At 66.0% G+C, this 18,607-nt stretch overlaps 9 protein-coding genes across 9 annotated transcripts; 6 read left to right on the top strand and 3 right to left on the bottom strand.

Moving 5' to 3' along the window:
* Nucleotides 1–219: 219 nt before the first annotated feature.
* FA09DRAFT_212534 (hypothetical protein) lies at nucleotides 220–1,057 on the bottom strand. The gene is made up of 2 exons (XM_025739497.1): nucleotides 915–1,057; nucleotides 220–848 (listed from the first exon to the last, which is right to left on the bottom strand). The coding sequence occupies exons 1-2, from the start codon at nucleotides 972–974 to the stop codon at nucleotides 309–311; spliced, it is 600 nt and encodes a 199-aa protein (XP_025599878.1). The 5' UTR covers nucleotides 975–1,057; the 3' UTR covers nucleotides 220–308.
* Nucleotides 1,058–2,555: 1,498 nt separating this feature from the next.
* Nucleotides 2,556–3,813, top strand: FA09DRAFT_328400 (hypothetical protein). Its single transcript, XM_025741759.1, has 2 exons — nucleotides 2,556–3,238; nucleotides 3,297–3,813. Exons 1-2 carry the CDS (start codon nucleotides 2,786–2,788, stop codon nucleotides 3,585–3,587), a joined length of 744 nt encoding a protein of 247 aa, XP_025599877.1. The 5' UTR covers nucleotides 2,556–2,785; the 3' UTR covers nucleotides 3,588–3,813.
* Nucleotides 3,471–5,383, bottom strand: FA09DRAFT_328399 (putative cytosolic iron-sulfur protein assembly protein 1). Its single transcript, XM_025741758.1, has 4 exons — nucleotides 5,300–5,383; nucleotides 4,751–5,248; nucleotides 4,042–4,514; nucleotides 3,471–3,976 (listed from the first exon to the last, which is right to left on the bottom strand). Exons 1-4 carry the CDS (start codon nucleotides 5,352–5,354, stop codon nucleotides 3,698–3,700), a joined length of 1,305 nt encoding a protein of 434 aa, XP_025599876.1. The 5' UTR covers nucleotides 5,355–5,383; the 3' UTR covers nucleotides 3,471–3,697.
* Nucleotides 5,384–5,855: 472 nt separating this feature from the next.
* On the top strand, nucleotides 5,856–6,855 carry FA09DRAFT_328398 (hypothetical protein). Its single transcript, XM_025741757.1, has 3 exons — nucleotides 5,856–5,917; nucleotides 5,972–6,154; nucleotides 6,468–6,855. Exons 1-3 carry the CDS (start codon nucleotides 5,889–5,891, stop codon nucleotides 6,505–6,507), a joined length of 252 nt encoding a protein of 83 aa, XP_025599875.1. The 5' UTR covers nucleotides 5,856–5,888; the 3' UTR covers nucleotides 6,508–6,855.
* A 1,800-nt stretch (nucleotides 6,856–8,655) lies between these two features.
* On the top strand, nucleotides 8,656–9,817 carry FA09DRAFT_337111 (hypothetical protein; the record flags this gene model as incomplete). Its single annotated transcript, XM_025743968.1, has 3 exons — nucleotides 8,656–8,730; nucleotides 8,790–9,258; nucleotides 9,312–9,817. 3 exons carry the CDS (start codon nucleotides 8,656–8,658, stop codon nucleotides 9,815–9,817), a joined length of 1,050 nt encoding a protein of 349 aa, XP_025599874.1.
* A 669-nt stretch (nucleotides 9,818–10,486) lies between these two features.
* Nucleotides 10,487–11,338, top strand: FA09DRAFT_212438 (hypothetical protein). The gene is made up of 4 exons (XM_025739496.1): nucleotides 10,487–10,699; nucleotides 10,756–10,836; nucleotides 10,892–10,951; nucleotides 11,000–11,338. Exons 1-4 carry the CDS (start codon nucleotides 10,545–10,547, stop codon nucleotides 11,142–11,144), a joined length of 441 nt encoding a protein of 146 aa, XP_025599873.1. The 5' UTR covers nucleotides 10,487–10,544; the 3' UTR covers nucleotides 11,145–11,338.
* Nucleotides 11,079–13,686, bottom strand: FA09DRAFT_315990 (RIO1-domain-containing protein; the record flags this gene model as incomplete). The annotated part of the gene is made up of 4 exons (XM_025740828.1): nucleotides 11,079–11,405; nucleotides 11,457–12,309; nucleotides 12,360–13,338; nucleotides 13,409–13,686. Coding segments are annotated over 4 exons (2,203 nt in total), but the record flags the coding sequence as incomplete, so codon positions are not given.
* Nucleotides 13,687–14,372: 686 nt separating this feature from the next.
* Nucleotides 14,373–15,739, top strand: FA09DRAFT_337108 (hypothetical protein; the record flags this gene model as incomplete). Its single annotated transcript, XM_025743967.1, has 7 exons — nucleotides 14,373–14,828; nucleotides 14,887–14,943; nucleotides 14,993–15,067; nucleotides 15,123–15,272; nucleotides 15,326–15,465; nucleotides 15,514–15,594; nucleotides 15,646–15,739. The coding sequence occupies 7 exons, from the start codon at nucleotides 14,373–14,375 to the stop codon at nucleotides 15,737–15,739; spliced, it is 1,053 nt and encodes a 350-aa protein (XP_025599871.1).
* Nucleotides 15,740–16,220: 481 nt separating this feature from the next.
* Nucleotides 16,221–17,217, top strand: FA09DRAFT_212414 (hypothetical protein). The gene is made up of 5 exons (XM_025739495.1): nucleotides 16,221–16,326; nucleotides 16,376–16,691; nucleotides 16,749–16,820; nucleotides 16,876–16,929; nucleotides 16,985–17,217. The coding sequence occupies exons 1-5, from the start codon at nucleotides 16,319–16,321 to the stop codon at nucleotides 17,150–17,152; spliced, it is 618 nt and encodes a 205-aa protein (XP_025599870.1). The 5' UTR covers nucleotides 16,221–16,318; the 3' UTR covers nucleotides 17,153–17,217.
* Nucleotides 17,218–18,607: the final 1,390 nt, after the last annotated feature.

Below are 18,607 nucleotides of genomic sequence, written 5' to 3'. Positions count from 1 at the left end.
TCCACTTTCCCGGCCGCAAGAAGAGGGGGACACAAGAGCGATGGCACGAGAGGTGCTGAGAGCTCCGAGCGGGTGCTGTTCCGAGGCGACGCCGACGCGTCCTTTCTATCCCACGCCTCGCATCCTGCACGCGTGCCGCCCGTTTAGCCCTGCTCGGCTCACATGGGCACATCAGTCATCAGCAGGCGCCAACACGCAGAGCAGATCTGCGCATTGCACGTCATGTCATTTGCGGAGCACCTTGACGAGGACACCGCGAGCGTGGTTGTCCGACGTTGAGGCATGCGTGCGCACCACCTCGGCGACCCTCACATGTTCCAGGAGGGAGGCGCCTCTTTGCAGAGAGCAGTATTCACTGCTATAGCCGACAAACACTTGCTCTGCTTCCCAGTAGACGGGCACCGGAAATGAGAAAGTTGAGACTGGACGTAGGCCTGGCTGCACTTGTTTGAACAGCACGGCTCGTACGCCACCCGGTCAGCGAGAGGGTTGGAGAGTTGCTGCGAAAGACTGGCCGCGCCATTGAAGAGCACCTCGAAGACACGTTCTTTGCGTCGCGCGACCACAGACTCAGCGCTCTGCAGCATCTGAGCCTGGAACTTGGCGTATAGCTCGTGCTCTTTGATTCGATGAAGACGCTGTCCCATCAGATCCGTCAGAAGACGCACAGACTGCATCTCCTCTTTGGGTGAGCTCACAGAGACCAGACACGCGTGGAACAACTTGAAGATGTCATCGTACAGGCACACTTGCTCTGAAAGGATATGGCGGAGGAGAAAGCCGTCATCGGCTTCCAAGCGCTGGCGGATTGCTTCGATCGTTCTCTTCTTGACGCTGTCCAGTTCGAACTGAGAGAGGATGTGCCATCAACCGTCAGAGCACCTCCTCAAGCTCGCGCAATCGGTCAAGCGTACCATGTCAGCCGCAGCGAACAGCTCGAGGTAGCTTTCAGGTGCGGGTATGAGGGCGCGCATGAGTCGCTCCTGGTCAAGGTCGTACTGGCAGTCGGGTTTGGTTAGCGGTGGCGACGCCTCATCTCAGTTCGCGGCTTACGAAGTACCGGCCAAGCGCAGTTAGCGCCTTCAAGCCACACGGAGCCCGGATCTGCGCAGTGTGAGACCAACAGCGGTCAGGACCTGGCTGCGGGCGCTCAGGGCTCAAGACTCGCCTTGAGGCCGTCTTTGACCTGGCTCTCCGCGAAGCCGGAGCGGGTCGAAGATTGAAAGTGTTCAAATTTGTCGGCCAGCACAGTGCTGTGGACCAGGACGCCTGGACTTCCGGCAGGGGCGAGGAGCGGAACAAAGCAGACATCGGGCGCGGGCCAATCGGCCTGACGCATCATGGCTGCCATGGACTGCAGCAGCGGCGACCGCTGCGCGACTGCCCCGAACGCGAGGGCAAAGCCGTTGGCAGGCTCCGTGTCGCTCGCCTCGGACGCAATCGACTGGGACGACATGGCGGCAGAATGGATGTGGTGCGAGGACAAGGTGTGGGGCCTCAGCGATGCTCCGAGCCAGTGAGCCGGCGCACGCAGCCATTCTGCGGCGGCCCGGGCGCCAGTAGCAGGCACAGGGGCGGGTGCGCTGCCGATTCGAGGTGCCACGGGCGCGTCCCCTTTGTCCCACGCCTCTCGCGCGCGCTGCGTTTCCGCTGCGCCGCCGCCGCCGTCATTTTGCGAGTGCTGGCTGACGAGTCGGTATCTGGTGCAGCCGACGCAGTGCATTTCCCGGCTACCCAGGATCTAGTGAGCAGCGTGAGTCAGGGCTTGGTGCTCGAGCTGCCAGGGAAAGATGCGGGCAGCGAGCGGGAAAGCCCTCTCGGTGCCTCGGCCGCGCGGCGGCGCGCTCGGGCCCCTCGCGCATGACGCCCCCTTCCCTCTATCCCCCGCGGCTGCGGCCGGCCGGGTGCCGCATCCCGGCACGCAACGCTTCATGGCTTAGCCTCGGGGATGTGCAGCAGCAGCTGTGATGCAGCGGCCGCGGGTGCAGCAGCGCACGAGATGTGGCCGCGGCATGATCTCGCGGCATGAATCGCCCAGGCACCCGAGTGGCGGCCGGCGCCCTGAGTCGAGGAGACTGCTGCTCCACACGTGCCGCCGCACCCTGCGCCCTGACTGCCACCACCATCTCCGTCCGCCATGTCGTCGCCGCGCGCCATCCCCGGCGCCGCGCCGCCGCCGCAGCCGCACACGCCGACGTCGTCGCGCTCCAACTCGCAGCACAGCGCCGTGCGCCCGGCCCTCGATGCGCACTCGCGCAGCAACTCGCACAACAGCACGGGCCGCCTGAGCATGAGCTTCGACGCCGATGGTGCGTGTGGATGATGACTGGAGAGTGCTGCGCTCATCGGTCTGCCACAGGCATCCCGCACTTCGACGCACCCGCCTCGCCGCTGCGCTCCGCCTCGCGCTCGCTGCGGTCGGCGCGCAGCGGCTCGTCGTTTGGCGCGCGCAGCCTCGACGGCAGCGCCCGCGGCGACGGCGGCGACCTCGACCTGGATGGCGCAGCGTTGGGCATGGACAAGCACGAGGCAGAGCGCGTGCTGCGCCTGCAGGAGGAGGAGCAGGAGGCGGCGACGCTGGGCCTCATCCGGCGCCTCGAGGCGGTGAGTGGAGTGCGCGTCGTGAGAGAACGCTGCGAGGCGCAGCGGCGCGTTGGCCCGACGCGGGCGCAGCTCACGCTTATCGAGCCCGATCTGACGCCTCATCGGCCAGCTCAACACCGAGCGCGCCTCCATCCAGGCCGCCCTGCAGTCGGCCACGCCGCATGATGGCATCGCCGCACGCATGCTGCGCTCGCCGCGCTCGGCGTCGCACCTCAACATTGCGCAGTCGAGCGAGGCGCCGTCGGCCGCTGAGCTCGGCAATGCGCTGCAGCACACCTCGCTGCAGGCCCTGCAGACGCACGGCAGCGCCGCGCTGCCGCCGCTGCTCGAGGGCACGACGAGCATCAGCGGGCCGCGCACGCCGCGCACGCCCGAGTCGATGTTGCACATGCAGCGCAGCTCGACGTTTGGGCCCTCGTACGTGCACTCGCCGTCGTCGCCCTACTTTCCCAGCGTGCCGTACCCGACGCCTGCCTTTCCGCGCGCTGTCGGCGACCAGGCGCGCCAGATCGCCGAGAATGCAGACAGCCTTGCGGCGCAGGTCGAGGAGCTCGTCAACACGTCGAAGAGCTTCACGCAGGTGTGGGAGTACGCCGACGCGATGCGCGACGAATGCATCCGCCTGCGTGGCCTGGTGAGTGAAAGCATGCCCGGCAGAGGCGACACCGTTGACGCTTTCCTTGCCTCTGCAGCTCGGACTGCCGACGAGCATCGCGCCGCTGCCGGTGCCGCACCCGCGCACAACGACCCGCACCCGCACGGACTCTGTCGCATCGACCAGCTCGACGCGAGCGCGCGGCCGCACGATCACGTCGCCCATGCGCCTCGACCCGCCGCCGCTCGGCGCGACGAGCCCGGGCCTGCCGGCGGTGCGCAAGCTGCGCGTGACGGACGGCGGCGAGCTGGTGCCTGTGCGCCGCGACCAGAGCCAGGAGACGGCGCAGCAGGAGGACGCAGAGGAGATGGACGAGAGCTTCGAGTAGAGCGAGCCGCAGGCCCCAGTAGCTGCGCCCCGATGACCATGTAGAGAGCCGCGTCACCTCACCAATCCACGTCACCACTTTTCCGCCATGCCTGTTGATGCTCTATTGCGCTACTTCCACACGCCGCCCGGCACGGCCCAGACGCGCACCTCGCCGTCGTCGCCGGCGCTCGCGAGCATGTCGGCCATGCCGCGCTCGCCGAGCCGCACGCCCTCGGCATCGAGCTCCTCGAAGCGCCCCGGCGCGTCGGACGAGATGTCGGCGTTGGCGCTGGCCAGCGTCGCCGGCGCGAATGCCACGCAGTTGACGTCCGAGTCGCCGTGTGCGCGGTCCGTTTGCGCGATGAGCGTCGTCCGCGGCGTGAGACTGTCGGCGCTCTCTGATGGCAGCTGGAGACAAAGCGTCAGCACAGCGCCACTATTGACCTGCCCCGCTGGACACGCCTGCCACTCACCACGCTAAAGACGCAGATCCGCCCGTCGCCGCCGGCGCTCGCCAGCCGCCCAATGCCCTCGCCGTGGCCCCACGAGACGCTGTAGATACAGCGCTCGTGCCAGCCCTTGAGCACCTCAACGCACACCCACTTCTCGCCTGGCCGCCCAGGCATGCGGCCCTCGACCTTCAGGCCGCGCGCCTCTGCCTCGTCTGCGCTCAGCCGCCGCCACAGGCGCACGGTGCAGTCGGCTGATGCGCTGGCCAGATAGGTGCCGCAAGGCGAGAAGGCAATCGACCAGATTGTCGACGTGTGGCCCGACAGCGTGCTGAAGCAGTACCAGTCGTCGGACGGGTCGTCGAGGTACAGCTTGATGTTGTCGTCGTAGGATGCAGAGGCGAGCAGCTCGTCGCGCGGGTGCCATGCGACGCACTTGACGTCTTGCGTGTGCTCCATGAGCACCGAAAGGCACTCGAACTCGGCGTCCGGCTGCACTACAGGGCAGAGTCAGCATTGCGGAGCACAGAGCGTGTGCACCGCTCTGCACGGATAGAATGCATCGGTAGGCCAAGACCCGTAGATGCCTTCCGTCAAGCAGTAGCATTCGCCGGACCCAAGAGCCTGACCTCTGCCGGCACCCTCGCGATGTAGCACCGTGCGCCGCCATCGCTGCCGCCGCCGCCGTCGCCGAGCACACCCATCGCCGCACCTGCACCTCCACGCGACTCACCCTCCCAGACCCAGACGCTCTTGTCCCGGCTGCAGCTGGCGAGCGTGTCGCCGTTGCGGCTGAACTTGACGTCCTTGCACTCGCTCTCGTGGCCCTCGAGCGTGCCGATGCAGTCCCACTCGGGGCCCTCCTCCGGATACGGCCCGAGCTCGAGGCGCAGCGCATCGAGCTCGCGCCCCTCGTTGCGCGCCTGCCGCGCCGTCGCTGCATTCACATCCGCCACGCGCTCCCAGATGCCGACAGTCGAGTCAAACGACGCGGTGGCGAGCGTGCGGCCCGACGGCGCCCAGGCGACGGAGCGCACGGTGCGCGTGTGGCCCGTCGGCACCGTCTCGCGCAGCGAGAAGCGTGGGCGTGACGATGCAGCCGAGCCGCTGGCGGCGCTGTCGCCGTCGGGCAGAGCGAAGCTGTGCAGGTGCACGTCCTTGTCGCTCGAGCACGACGCGAGCAGCGGCAGGCGCGGGTTCCACGCCAGCGACCAGGCGCGGTCCGTGTGGCCTGAGGAGTGTCAGGCGATGCGGCAGAGCGGGCGGCGACACGGCTGCTCACCGGTGAGGTCGGCGAGGTGCACCAGTGCCGGTGCCGGCGTCTGTGGTTCGGCCATGCTGCGTGTATGCGAGGTGGAGTCGTGGCAGGAAGAAGCGGAGCCGCACCGCGCGCCGCGGATGCGAGCCTTTCGCGCTTCCGCCTTCGCCGCCGCCGCCGCCGCCGCCGCCGCCGCCGCACGCTCCCGCACGAGACGCGCAGCCGCCTTCGGCTTCTTGCCGCCGGGCTGGCCAATATGCGCTCCACACGCATCAGCTCGAAGCATCAAGGCAATCGAATGCCGCATACCGCAATGCCGGTCTCCTCTGGCCCAGCCGAAGGCCAAATGCCTGCGGCGGATGAGCGGTGGAGCAGCGTCGGGCGCGCGGATGACGTGCGGCGGCATGCATCCGGGGGCCGCGAGCGGCTCTCAGGCCGCCAGCGCGCGCTGTTCCCACGGGCCCCGCACTGAGCTCAGCACTTCGGGCCTGCGCTGCTGGCCAGGGTGCATTGCCGCCTCGTTTGCTGCGCTGGCAGCTCAGCGTCCCACCACCACCACCCACCCGCACAGCACACCATACTCGCCACCCTCCGCCGCACCCTCGCCGCCAGCATGCCGTCCGCCAGCAAGCCGTACATGGTGTGAGCCGTGCCGCGCTTATCACCTCCACATGCGCTCACCCTTCACACCCGCAGCATCTTCAAGAACAGCGCGCCCAAGTCGGCCATCGAGCAGGAGATCAAGGCCATCGAGGAGGCCGGCGGCACCCTCAAGCAGCGCTTCGACAGCGACATCATGCGCGGCTTTGCCGCCGCCGTGCCCGAGACGTACGCCAAGGGCCTCGAGGCCAAGAGCGTCAACGGCCAGCACGAGCACATGTGAGTGCGCAGAGCAGAGGGAGGTGTAGAGCGTGAAGCGGGTGGGTGGTGGATGCAGCGTGCATGGAAGAAGCGGGCAGTCGGAGTCACCATGTGCAGTGGCCACCTGTGACGCTGCTCGCTGCGTGTCGGCCGCACTTCGCGCCGGCGTCGGAAGAGCAAGCGTCGTTCGGCGCCGGCTGCGGCAGCATCGTCGCTGGCTCGTGCGGCACGGCGATCGCCTGGCGAGCGATGTGTGCGTCGCGCCTCGGATAGCGTAGCTTGGGCTCCGTCTCGTCTCGTCGCTGCCTTGGCTGACCGCTCTCCATCGCAGCGAGTACATTGAGCCCGACTCGGAGGTCAAGACGATGTAGGGCGCCGGTGCACAGTCAATGAGAGCCACATAGACCCAGCTCTCCTCTCGTGCCTCAGACAGCTCGACGCGGGCACACCGGAGCAGCAGTGATGGTGGCACGTCAGAGGTTCATTGTCAGGAGAGCGGACAGGTGGCTGGGTGGGGTAACGTGAAGCGATCGAAGCCTCGGCAGCGACGAGCGAGGGCTAGGGCCATGGCAGAAGCATCGGGGCGCTGAGCTTGCGGAGAGCCAAGCTACTTGGAGGTAGAGGCGCGCGCGCTTCACAGACCAGGTGGAGCGGAAGAGGGGGGAAAGGAAGGTGTGACGGAATGCCGCAGGCTTGAGTGGCGCACGAACTGGGCAGCTGTGGTGACGGTGACGAAGAGAGCGGCAGTGGCGAAGAAAGTGGAGAGGCAAGAACGACGGCGGCAAGCGCGATGACGAAGGTGACGGCAGGCCGGCGAGGGTGAAGCGGCCATGCAGGCTCCTGAGAAGTGCGAGACGACTCATCGACGAGCCGAGAGAGAAAGGTGCGGCGTGACGGCCGGGCGAGGACTGCCTCGTGCCGCTGAGGCCGATTCGTGTGCGACCGGGACGGCCGATCAGGTAGAGGCTGCTTCCGCTGCCGATGCACGCTGAGGCACAATCGCATGGATCTCGGTCATCAACGCCGCGAACTGCTGCTTGGCCACGCCGAAGAGCTGATTCGTCGCGTTGAAGTGCTCAACGCTCGTGCTGAAACGCTGAAACTCTGCTTTGACGCGCAGCACAGCGTCGATGGGGCTTTGCTCATCCGCGCTGCCGCGCTCGTCGAGCGTGCTCGCGCGCTGCGAGATGGCGTCGCGGTGCTCTCGGTCGTTGTGGGCGGCTTGCGTGCTGGTGTCACCGTGAGAGAAGTTGCTGGCCGTCGGCTCGCCAGACACAGCCGTGGAAGCAGGAAGATCTGCAGCGTCTCCTCCCATCTCGCCACCTTCCTGGCCGCAACTCTCGCAATCTTCATCGTGCTCGTCGACCGTGGCGTGGAGAGCGCCGGGCTCCTCCGACTGCTCGCCGTCCGCCGTCTGCGGGTGAAGTCGCCGCTCGCGCGCTGCCGCCTCGATCTCGCGCTCCAGCGTCTCGTTCTTGCGCATGAGCGCCTCAGTCTTGAGCTGCGCCGCCTGAATCTCGCCTTCGGCGTTGTCGATGCACAGCAGCTGCTGCTTGTCCAGCAGTGCCATCGCCTGCAGCATCGTGGCGCACTGTGCGTGGACGTTGCGCAGCGCGGCCATCTTGGTGTGCGCCAGTGCGGCCCACTCGGCGCCCGGGTGTGCGTCGATGCGCGCCTGCAGGCGCTCGATGAAGTCTGCTGCCGTGCGATGGAGCAGCTGTTGCTGCTGCAGGTACGGCGCTTCCTGCTGCACGGCGCCGCGCAGCAGAGACATGTGGAGCTTCGCGGCAGCGACTGCGGCGTCCATTGCCGCTGGCGGCTTCTCAGCGAGGTGGAGGAAGCTGAGCGAGGTGGAGAAGGCGAGTGGGCTTGAAGGGCTGCGGACTTGATGGATGAACGGCCTTGCTGGGGTGTGGTGGTGAGAGACAGAAGGCGGCGTGCCGAGCGCTGCGCCTTCAGCAGGCTCGGCGCGGCGCAGCGTGCGCGTCCCTCGGCCGCCGTCCCCAGCGCATGCAGACCTTGCCTGGACCCCTCGTGGCGGCGGAACAGACGCTGCTTTAGAGCTAGAAAGGTGAGAATGCGCCCTCTGCGCCTCTTAGGCCACAGAAGAGCGCCTGAGTCTTCAGTGAGAGCGCCTGGCGGCGCAGAAGAGCCTCGAAAGCGTGTCACTTTGCGGCGACAGCAGCCGCACGCGGCGCACACCGCCGTCTCAGCATGCGCTTGCACCGGCACCGTGCAAGTGCCTCACGGCTGCTGTGCTGCTGACGCAGGCTTCATCACAGCTGGAGTAAGCGAGTACTCAGATCCCGCTGCTCGACCTCTGCCTCGGGTGCGGCTGTCGGGGCAGCTGCAGCGGGCCGGCCGGTGCGGCGCATACACGTGCCGCGCGCAGGGCGTCAGGCGCCGCCGCGTGCCACGAGCAGCTTGCCTTCCCGCCAGATCATCGACTGCGCCCAAGCGCACCTAGCACTGCATCGCCAAGGCCTTACTTCATACTCCTTTCACCTCGCACCTGCGCCATGAGTGCGCACTCATCCTCCTCGGACGAAGCGCCCGTGGGCTTCTATGCACGCCGCGACGCCGCATCCTGCGAGGTGCGTACAGCACAGCTCCCGTGTGCCTGGTCCTTGACTGATTTTGATTGAGTCTGTAGCAGCGCCAGGTCCATCTGCGCCAGAGCTTCGAGCAGACCATGGCAGCAGCAGCGGCGCGCATCGCGACTACCACTGCGGCGGCCTTGTGCAGCTCGGCCGCGCCGGCCGCGAGCAGCTCACTGCCCGCAGCGCCGTCCGTGAGAGGCTACGAGCCGGACATGACGCTCGAGGTGTGCATTCAGCGTTACATCGCGAATCTCTATGGCTTCCGCGACACGCTCTTCGGACGCGAGCTGCTCCGCAACTGGGCCGTCAAGAACTGCAGCACGGCGGTCGGCGACGTCTATCCGTCGCGCATGCACGCCGCCGACTATCTGGCTTACTCTCAGCGCCGTCCGGACAGCCTCCTGGTCGACGAGCCGTGGACCGCCGTACAGGATCTCACGGTACAATACCTGCTCTTGGAGAACACCAGCTTCGATGCGCCCGACTTCGTAAAGGCGGCAGACAGTCACTCCTGCCTGAACGGTGAGTGCCCTCTGGCTCCTCCACGCGACCGACGCACCTGACAGACGCATCAGGACGCACGCTCATGTGTCTCTTCACTCGTGCACCCATGATTGATGCACGCACAGACGTAGGCAGTGGAGATCTCCGCGCCGACATGTGCGCGCTGCTCGCCAAGTCGAGCGAGCAGTCGGACCGCGACGCAGGCGCCTGCATTCTCGACGGAGGCTCGCTGGAGCCGTACAACCACGGCCGCTCGGGTGTCATCGCGGCTCTCGACGACGCATTCGCTGCGCTCTTCCTGAAGCTCGCTCTCGGCGAGAAGCGTGACAAGTGTGCAGCCCATGCGATGTCGGACTCGCCGCCGCCGGAGCTGCCCGCCTGGATGTCTGACACGGTCGCCGGCGCATACGCCAGACCCATCTCGCCGCCGCCCGAGCTCTCCGCAGCCAAGTGGGCCTGGGTACGTGTCGATCGCAACTCTGACTCGCCGCCGCCGCCCGAGCGCTCTTGGGCGGAGGCTACCTCGGTCGCCGCTGGGCTCGCGCTGTTGGACTCGCTGCCTCCGGGCTGGGCGTAGGCGGCCGGCGGCGAGGACTCGCATGTGTCGTCGCTGGGCGCCTCAAGGCCCGTCGTGCTGATTCACGTCGACATGGCGTCTGCTGGCACCTGAGAGCAAGGCGACGCATCCCTTGAGCCCCACGCCAATGCGCTCACCGAGGCGCGACGAGCCTCACCTCTCACCACACCACACTCTCTTAGCTCTACTGCCTTTCCGCCTTCTCACACTCAGAGCCCAGCCGTCCTCCTGTACAACATGCGCCTCCGTCCTGCAATGAACGTCTCCCTTCTCGCTGCGGTGATGCCAGCATGCAGCTAAGCGCAGGGCCGCACATCGCCCTGCATGCGCTTGCACCGCGCTCCGGTGCTGTGCTGCGGGAATGGAACCGATGCTCGAGCGCTGCACACCCTCCGTCATCCCGGCTAGTCGGTCGGTGTCTGTGAGCGTGCACAAAGTGTGGCTGATGGAGGCGACGGTGCGTCAAGAGGCGGCGCCGCGTGCCTGCTGCTGCGGCGTCTACCCGCGCCGTTCACAGCAGCAGCGCCAAGGATCAATAAGAATGTCGGCGGAACTCGGCAGGCGCAAGCGGGGGCAGCTCAACTGAGGCAGAGCAGAGGTTCAGCACGCGGAGGCACAAAAGGCCAGCATGCCTGCTGCCGTGCGCCCGTTCTCTCTCCACCACCACCACACCCTGCTCCGCGTCCAAGCACCACCGCCGCCTCTCTGCGCCAGTACCACGTCCGCCATGGCCACCAGCCACGAGAAGGCCGAAGTAGCCCAGCAGGCGCTTGCGCAGCACCAGTACCTGCAGGCGCTCGCGCAGCACGAGCAGCACTTGGGCCAGCACAAGCAGCAGGAGCAGCTGCAGCTGCAGACGATGCAGGAGCACACGCAGAAGCAGTGAGTCGGCGTCCGTGGCGCCCGGCACGCCGCCGCCTTGGCTGAGCACTTGACAGCAGGTCCGCTCCGGGCATGAGCGAGCCCAACGACAGCGGCCGCTCCTCGCCGCCGACCCGCGAGGCGCAAGGCAGCGAGCAGTGAGTCACTCTCCTGAGCAAACTCGCCGCCGACACCAGCTCATGACCATCGCAGCTCCGCCACTGCGCTTGGTGAGACCGGCAGCGCCGCCGCCGCACCCAATGACGGCAAGCGGTGAGCAGGTGCCTGTGCTGCCGCGACACCTCCGCTGACGTTGCGCAGCCCCGTCGACGCGGCCGCGCTGGACCAGCACCGCCGTGCCCTCTTTGCCGAGCTGGTGCGCGCGGATCCGCCGGTGCCGGAGCACGTCATCCGCATTCGCATGCTCGAGGCCGACATGCGCTTCATGGACGAGCACGACGCCTAGGAGCCTCTACGAGCAAGCCGCGTCCGGCCCGCTGCGACAAATGCATCTGGCCTTGACCATCCATGCTGCACCTGTCTCGAGAGCCACTTTCCGCGGCGAACACGCTTTGTCTCACGCTGATGAGCTGCAGTCTGGTGCCGTGAGCAGCGGGGTATGCCATTCGTGCTTCTACTTCTTCCGCATCATGGCCGCCTTGACCTTCTTCGGCATCTTCGTCTTGCGCTTCTCGCGCGCCGCCTCCTTGACGGCAGCCTTGCGCTCCTGCAGCAGGCGTCAGTCGGCGTAGCAGCTAGCACGGCAGGGCGCACTCACCTTCTTGGCGTCGCGGTCCTCGTGCCGGTGGCCGCGCAGCACCTTTGGCCGGCCGTCCTCCTCCTCGCCACTCTCGCCGTCGCTGTCGCTGCCGTCGCTCTCGTCGCTGCTCTCTGTGGCCGCGGCGGCCTGCTTCTGCTCCCCCTCCTGCACGCCCTCCATGCCCGTGATGCCGGCGTAGATGAGCTCCTGCGCGCCGCCGGGCTTCTGCAGGATCGCGACGTCGCGCTCGGGGTCGTACACCTCGTCGAGCGTGCGCGGGATGTATGCGTCCTTGAACACGGCCTCGTCCTGCGCCGTGCCTCGTGGCCGCTCGGTGCTGGGCGCCGGGGCCTCGGCCTTGCTGGAGCCCGAAGCCTCTAGCGGCGCAATGGCCTCGCCCGCTGCCAGGCGCGTCATGAGCTGCTCGAGCTTGTCCGTGAGCTCGGCGTCGCTCTCGCCGGGCGCGCGCGGCTGCACCTCGATCGAGGCGAAGGGCCCGCTGAGCACGACATGCGATGCTGCCGGCAGCACAGTCGGCTCGTCGGCGTCCTGTCCGAGCAGCGCCTTGGCCATGGCGCGCTGCGCATCCGTCATGACCGCCGGCGTCTCAGTCACGACGGCCGACTCGGCATCGCCGTCCTCCTTCTCGAGGCCAGCGCGGCCGCCTCGCCGGCCGCCGTGGGCGCGGGCTTGTGGCTCGCGCGTGATCCAGTCGAAGGTAGCGCGCAGGCCGAGCGTCGCGACGCCGCCGCGCTTCGAGAAGTAGTCGTCGACGTGCGCAATGTCGGCACGCAGGAAGTCAAACGCCCGCGGGTGGTCGTGCTCGACGGACTGCGAGACGTCGATGATCCACAGGTGGCCTTGGTGGTACCTGCGCAGCGGGTCAGCAGCAGCGGTGCCACAGGCAGCAGGCGCACTCACAGCACATTGTACTCGCTCAAGTCCGCATGCACGAGGCGGCACTCGTGGTACATTGTCCGCATGCCCACGAGCATCTCGCGGTACAGGTCGCCCCAGCCCTCGGGCCCGCGCTCGTTGTCGATCTGCTCCTCGGCGTCGCGCAGCCGCGGGCTGGCCCAGCCGTCCTGCCCGCCGAGAAAGTCCATGACGAGGACGTGGTCGCGCAGCTCGATGGGCCGCGGCGCACGGATCGACGCCGAGACCAGGCGCTTGAGGTTGCGCGCTTCCTTCTCCGCCCACAGCCGCACCATCTTGCGCGGGTTGTGCCGCGCGTAGCCGTGCCGGAAGCGGAACTCGCCCGAGACGTAGCGATCGCGGTCCTTGAAGACGAGGATCGACGTCTTGTAGATCTTGAGCGCCACGTTGCCGCCGCGCGTGCTTTCCGGCGAGCCTTCTGGCGGCGGCGTCGAGGCGTGATACACATTCGCCTCCTTGCCCGTCGATACGCAGCCGTCGATCTGTGCCAGCAGGCCGCGCGCCAGCATCTTGAAGAGGATGACCATCGTGCGCGGGTCGAGCACGCCGTCGGTCGTCGCGCGGTCCGCCTTGTCCTTGTTGCGCTTCTCGCCTGCGCCCGCAGCGCCCTTGCGCGGCACACCGCCTGACACGGCGCCGCCTGCCGACGCCGATGGGTCGTACGCGTCGAGGATCTTGAGGCGCGACGAGAGGTGCGACATGTTGCTCAGCTGCGCCTCGGTCTTGTTGGCGTGTGCGCCGATGGCCAGCGCCGCAGCCGCAGAGGTGCTCGCCTCGCCGCTGCCTGCTGGCCGCGCTGCCTCTGCGCCACCAGTGCGCTTCACCGGCGCTCGCCGCGCCCGGTTCATCGCTGGCAGCGGCACGTTGGCCGCCGCCTGCGAGGCAGCACTGCCAGAAGCATTGCCCGAGCTGGCCTGCGCCACGGATGCCAGCTGCCGCGAGCGGTTGTACAGCTTGGTGAAGTCTGCGGCGGGCGCATCAGCCGCTGCGCAAGCCTGCCAGCGCCCTCCACCTGCTGCATGAGGCGCACTCACCGCCACGCGCCATCTCCCAGTCGGCATCCTCGACGGTGCCCATCGCACTGAGCCCCTCCTCCTCATACTCGTCCTCATCCTCCTCTTCATACTCCTCCTCGTCGCCGGGCGAGATGCCGTGCTGGGCATACCACGCGCTCAGCTCCTGCTCGTACTCGCCGGCCGACGCGGCGTCGTCGTCTATGCGCGGCGCAGACGGCTGCGGCGCGCCAGCCGGGGCTGCCGTGTCGTCGTCGGGCGCATCGTCGAACTGGTCGGGGTGCGGCGCTGCAGTCATGGTGGATGAGAGGCAAGAAGAAGCGAGGGCGGCACGGCGCAGCTGGCCGAAATCTGGCTTACGTCAGCAGGCCTGTGAGAGGGCGCACGACGCGTGGGAAGCGCGCCTCGCCTGCCTGATCTGGCTGCGTGTCGACGCCCGCCAGCCGCATCAGGCCGCCGTGCGGCACGCTGCGCTGGGCCACTGGCAGAGCCCGGGCCGGCGCTCGCCGCAGCGCCTGGAAGAAATGTCTTGAGGCGAAACATGCTGCTGTGATGGCCGCCTGGCCTCGCCAGCGTGACCTCTCGGCGCCAGGCGACGCGCGGCGGCTGTGCCCCTGGTGCGCCCGCGACGCGACCGTGCGCGAGGGCGCGGCGCGCGCGCTGGGCCGGCCGCGCACGGCGAGGCGGCCGCTCGCTTCGCATCTGTCCTCCCCTCCACCACCCGTCCTTGCTGTCTGCTGCTCTGCGCTCATCATCTACCGCTCAGCACGGCACGCTCAGCCCGCCCAAGCCAGCCTCTCGCTCTCGCGCTTCACGCTGCGCCGCCAAAATGGACGAGTGCGTAAGTGGATGCGCGCCCTGGCGCTTCTGCAAGTGCTTCCCCTCGCGCGAGGCGCCTGGCAGCGTCGAGCAGTTTGATCTGGACGCTTTCTTTGAAGTCTTTCAAGAAGACGTTCACAAGCGCTTGGCCGCAATCGCGCTGCCGATGACGGACACCGTCCTCATCTCTCGCGACCACGAGGACGATCCGCGCTACGCCATCGAGGTGCACGAGTCGGTGCTGCGGGCGCACGACTTTTTCGAGCGCATGCTGCACGGCGGGTATGCAGAAAACGCCTCGCACGTCAGCAGCCCTGCGCTGGGAGAAGCGTCGCAGAGCGCGGAAGTGCCGTCTGGCAAGCGCAAGCTGCCGGACGGCTTTGATGCTGTCGAAGCGTCGAGAGCTGCAAAGGCACGCACGAGGAAGGACGTGCAGCAAGACATCGAGGATAGCGCTGCTAGCGCAGCGGCGCTTCACAGTCAAGATGCTTTCATCGAGGCTGCGCAAGAGCCTGCGCCGTCGGCCACAGGCACAGCTGCTCAGCTCGATGGCCGGAACAAAGCGTGTGCGAGCCCCGCAGCAGAGTCGTCGACTTCATCTGCAGGCACGCAGTCAGAGAAGGTGAGTCTCGGGTCTCGGATGGGTGCAGCGCTTGCTGAACAAGCTCTCCACGGCTCAGAAAATTATCCGCATGGGAATGTCCCATCCAGCGCTGCTATTACTCACCGACTGGATGGTGAGTCGCGCGCGAAGGCTTGGCTGAACAGCACTCACCTGCTGTGCAGTATACTGGAGAAACACCTGAGCTCCGCGAACTAAGTCTGAAGGACATCGTCGGGCTCTATGCTGCTGCGCAGATGGTGGGTCTTGGCTCTGCGCCCTCGAGCTACTCCAGCCACTTAGCCGTCCCTTCAGCTCGGGATGGAAAAGCTCGAGACCGACATGGTCGAGAAGGCTCTACGTTCTGGATATTTTCCGTTCGATACGCTAATAAGCAGCACGCTCAGCGAAGAGGTAGGGCGCCATCCGCGACTTCACGATGTCTTCTGCCATCACTTGACATACGTACGTTTCGATGAGCGGGCACAGATGAGCGGTGCACTGACGTGCTGATGCAGATGACGGTCCAGCAATGCTATGCTCCTGATAAAGTCGTGGAGACAATGGTGCAACGGGTGCTCGACAGCAATGAGGAGGACTCAGAGTACACCGCTGAGGTTCGACGTCGCTTCACTACCTTCCTCTGTCGAGGCCCCCGGTGAGCAAGGTGGCAGACTGCTGGCATTCCACGCTGACGTGTCGAAAGGCTCCTCTGGAGTGCGGATGGAGGCAAAATGACACAGTTGCGCCAGGCGGCGCAGACGTGGTGGAGGGACTCGTCGGCCAAGTAAGTGGCAAGGCGCTGAGCACGAAGCGTACCCTCACCTTTCACCCGCAGGCTCTTGGCCGGTGTGCCCGAGGAGGAAAAGCACCGCAAGCTCATGGACAAGCTGGTGCCCACGCCTGCGCCCGAGGGGAAGGAGAAGAAGTAAGGCCCACCGGCAGCGGCATGAAGGCTGCCTTTCAATATTGATTCGTGCCCATGCGTGCCTCGTGGCTGATGAGGGGTGAAGATCATATGCCGGAGTTCTCGCGCTCAGTGACATATGGCACGATCCGGAGATGCCTCACGCAACAGGGTGGTGCTCGAGCTCCAAGGGAGGGAAGAAGTCAGCGTAGCGCGCTGCAGCGTGAACGTCCTAGGGCTGCTGTATCTCAGGAGGCGCGCCTCTGACAGCCGGGACGCTGCTTCTTGCACAGCCGAGCGCAAGCGTTGCGATGTCTCGCTGCGCAGGGTCCTCTGGCCTGTGCTGATCACGCAAAGATCAGGGAGCAGGGTGGACAGCTCGGTCGAGCCCGCAAGGTCCCTTTCGTGCGGGAAAGCGCAGCCGCGAGGCGGCCCATGCGCGCGCCGCGCGCGGTCGGCCGTGCGTGATCAGGCCTACAGCCGCCACGCATCTGTCCTCCACTCCACCACCCCATCGCCTGCACTTCCAGGCTCAGCCGCACTCCTCAAGCCCATCTCTCCATCTCCGCCCTCTCTCTCCGCCGCTCAACGCTTCGCTGCCAATATGTCTGAGTGCGTCAGCTGCGCAGCGCTCAGCTTCACGCCTGCTCATTTTCCGCAGCGGAGCGCCTCAGCACGACCTCTCCCTCCTTCTCGCCGAAGCAGCTCCTGCGGTCACGGCAAGTCTGGTGCAGCACGCTCTTGGCACGACGGACGTGGTACTTGTGTCCCGCGATCACGAAGATGACGTCGCACGCTACGGCATCGACGTGCACGAGATCGTGCTGCGCCGGCACGAATTTTTTGTCAGCGCGCTGGATGGTGGCTATTCTGAAGGCGCCACCTTTGTCGATGCTCAGGCATCCACGCGCAAGCGCAAGCTGCCCGACACTTTCAACTCGTCTTCATCGTCCGCTCCAGATGCTGGAGAGAGTCCGGTGACTAGCTGAGAAGCTCTGACGTCGTGAAGCGAGCTGATCGATCGCGTCTCACAGGAAGAGGAGGTCGATGCTTCCAGCCAAGGTGCATTTCCGGCAGGCGCTCAATCAAAGGTCGCGCGTAAGAAGGTAGGCGTCTCCCGTCGAGCATACAGTGTCAAAAGCTCACTGCACAAATTCTCAGCTCATCAAGCTTGGCCTGCCAAACGCAACGCTTCTCATGATCACTGCCTGGCTGGTGAGGTCATGTGCTGCATTAATTCTCGTATGAGCTCACGCTTGCCCTCCCACAGTACACTGAGAAGCCTCCGGCTCTTGACAATACTGCAACTTTGGAGGAAATAATTGAGCTATATGCTGCTTCGCAAATGGTACTGTGGTCCCGCTTGCTCCTCGCCGCGTGCCGACACTCTTCCAGCTCCACCTTCCACGCCTGGAAGAGCAGATCATTGAGAGACTGAAAGAGCGTAAATTCAAAATGCACGGGCGTCAGCTGTTCAAGGTGCTGCGCTCGGAAGCGCTGGCACGCCATCCACGCCTCCGAGATGTTATCTTCCGACGTTTCACCTTCGTGCGTGCTGTGTCGCAGTGACGAGTCCTGCGCATCATGAGCTGAACCCCTGTAGCGTTTGCTCAATCGCGCGGTCTACCCTTCAAAACTGGACGATATTACTGAGCTACTGCAAAGCGAGCTCAGCGCGTCTCCGACCGATTCGCAGTACCGCATCGTTATGCGCGGACGTCTGTGCCGGTTCCTCATCCTATGTCCTTGGTGAGCAGAAGCGCTCGAGCGAGAGGCGCTGCAGCTCACCCGTGTCAGGTTCATGTGGAGCTCCGAGGGCAGCGGACAGCCCAACATCTACAGGGAGGCGGCGCGATCCTGGTGGACCGATGGCTCCGCTGAGTGAGTTGTACATCTTCATCGCCAAAGCGTAGATGGCTGAACCCTGCTTTCAGGCTTCTCAAGAACATGCCAGACAAGACTTTCCATATTCCGAAAACCTCCTGGGCGTTCGAAGAATGATCATATGGTGCAGTAGGATGGGCACCCGGGGTGAGCAGGCCGGAAGCGCCCCACCACCCGTTGCCCCACCTCTCCTCCTTCTGACCCATGCTTCACTAGGAGATCGCGGGAAGAAGAGCGTCGCCGAGTATCGTCGAAGGTTCTCTTCCGCTCGTTTGCATTGTGATACGCGCATGTTCTGTCTTTGCCTGTCCCGCTTGAGCGAGGAGGTGGCCAACCTGCGTCGTCAGCGCGTGGGCGTGGACGTTCTCCCGCAGGTGCCTGCGCGGAAGCTTGGCGTGCGCTGCCCTGCTTGTGCGTACTGAGGCCGCTCGGGAGAGAAGCGCTGACGGATGAGGATGTTGGCGTGCGCATGCGCGCCGAGCAGATGCTCTTGCGCAGCCAGGCCGCAGCTTCCGCACGGCGACGCAGGTCTCTCGCGAGGGAGTGTGCATGCTGGAGGAAGCAGCTGAGCGGAGCAGCATGCTGTCCGAGGCGAGCCTTGGCGATCGCTTGGTCAGGGAATGTGTCCTGCAGAAGCGCTTCGCCCGAGCCGAGACTGCCGACGATGTGCGAGCAGAGGCGGCCGTGGAGAGCGCCGCGAAGCATTGGCGTGGTCCACGCAGCCGCGGGGGGCTGGATCCCACAAAGACTGAGCTGGCGATGGCAGCAGGACGGCGTGGCATGGCACGAAGAGCATGTCAGTCGTCCACTTTTAGTAAGCTAACCGCCTAGCAGCGAGCGCGAAACGAAACCGCTGTGCTGCTTCTCTTGTCACGCTGATGACCCGATCCAAGACACGTGGTGCCGCTGCTCTCTGCTGTCGAACAGGCTGCGCAGGCGAGCGCCTGTCTCGTCGCTACGACAGCGAGCAGCGTAACGGCAGGGGCTGGGGCGAGGCAGACTCGCGGTG

Source organism: Tilletiopsis washingtonensis, assembly GCF_003144115.1.
Source record: "Tilletiopsis washingtonensis strain MCA 4186 unplaced genomic scaffold FA09scaffold_5, whole genome shotgun sequence".
In the NCBI taxonomy this organism is placed as follows: domain Eukaryota; kingdom Fungi; phylum Basidiomycota; class Exobasidiomycetes; order Entylomatales; genus Tilletiopsis; species Tilletiopsis washingtonensis.
Note: the sequence above shows the minus strand (reverse complement) of the source record. Positions and strands in the feature narration are given on the sequence as shown.

What these genes read in the sequence shown, in the direction of transcription:
- FA09DRAFT_212534 (XM_025739497.1), bottom strand. Translation starts at nt 974, where the DNA reads ATGCGCGCCCTCATACCCGCACCTGAAAGCTACCTCGAGCTGTTCGCT. An exon ending in TGTTCGCTGCGGCTGACATG is followed by an intron (nt 849 to 914) that starts GTACGCTTGACC and finishes ATCCTCTCTCAG; the next exon opens with TTCGAACTGGACAGCGTCAA.
- FA09DRAFT_328400 (XM_025741759.1), top strand. Translation starts at nt 2,786, where the DNA reads ATGCTGCGCTCGCCGCGCTCGGCGTCGCACCTCAACATTGCGCAGTCG. An exon ending in GCATCCGCCTGCGTGGCCTG is followed by an intron (nt 3,239 to 3,296) that starts GTGAGTGAAAGC and finishes TTGCCTCTGCAG; the next exon opens with CTCGGACTGCCGACGAGCAT.
- FA09DRAFT_328399 (XM_025741758.1), bottom strand. Translation starts at nt 5,354, where the DNA reads ATGGCCGAACCACAGACGCCGGCACCGGCACTGGTGCACCTCGCCGAC. An exon ending in GAGCGTCTGGGTCTGGGAGG is followed by an intron (nt 4,515 to 4,750) that starts GTGAGTCGCGTG and finishes TCTGCCCTGTAG; the next exon opens with TGCAGCCGGACGCCGAGTTC. An exon ending in GGATCTGCGTCTTTAGCGTG is followed by an intron (nt 3,977 to 4,041) that starts GTGAGTGGCAGG and finishes CTTTGTCTCCAG; the next exon opens with CTGCCATCAGAGAGCGCCGA.
- FA09DRAFT_328398 (XM_025741757.1), top strand. Translation starts at nt 5,889, where the DNA reads ATGCCGTCCGCCAGCAAGCCGTACATGGT. An exon ending in GCCAGCAAGCCGTACATGGT is followed by an intron (nt 5,918 to 5,971) that starts GTGAGCCGTGCC and finishes TCACACCCGCAG; the next exon opens with CATCTTCAAGAACAGCGCGC. An exon ending in AACGGCCAGCACGAGCACAT is followed by an intron (nt 6,155 to 6,467) that starts GTGAGTGCGCAG and finishes TCTCCATCGCAG; the next exon opens with CGAGTACATTGAGCCCGACT.
- FA09DRAFT_212438 (XM_025739496.1), top strand. Translation starts at nt 10,545, where the DNA reads ATGGCCACCAGCCACGAGAAGGCCGAAGTAGCCCAGCAGGCGCTTGCG. An exon ending in CAGGAGCACACGCAGAAGCA is followed by an intron (nt 10,700 to 10,755) that starts GTGAGTCGGCGT and finishes AGCACTTGACAG; the next exon opens with CAGGTCCGCTCCGGGCATGA. An exon ending in GCACCCAATGACGGCAAGCG is followed by an intron (nt 10,952 to 10,999) that starts GTGAGCAGGTGC and finishes GACGTTGCGCAG; the next exon opens with CCCCGTCGACGCGGCCGCGC.
- FA09DRAFT_212414 (XM_025739495.1), top strand. An exon ending in CAAAGGTCGCGCGTAAGAAG is followed by an intron (nt 16,821 to 16,875) that starts GTAGGCGTCTCC and finishes ACAAATTCTCAG; the next exon opens with CTCATCAAGCTTGGCCTGCC. An exon ending in TCATGATCACTGCCTGGCTG is followed by an intron (nt 16,930 to 16,984) that starts GTGAGGTCATGT and finishes GCCCTCCCACAG; the next exon opens with TACACTGAGAAGCCTCCGGC.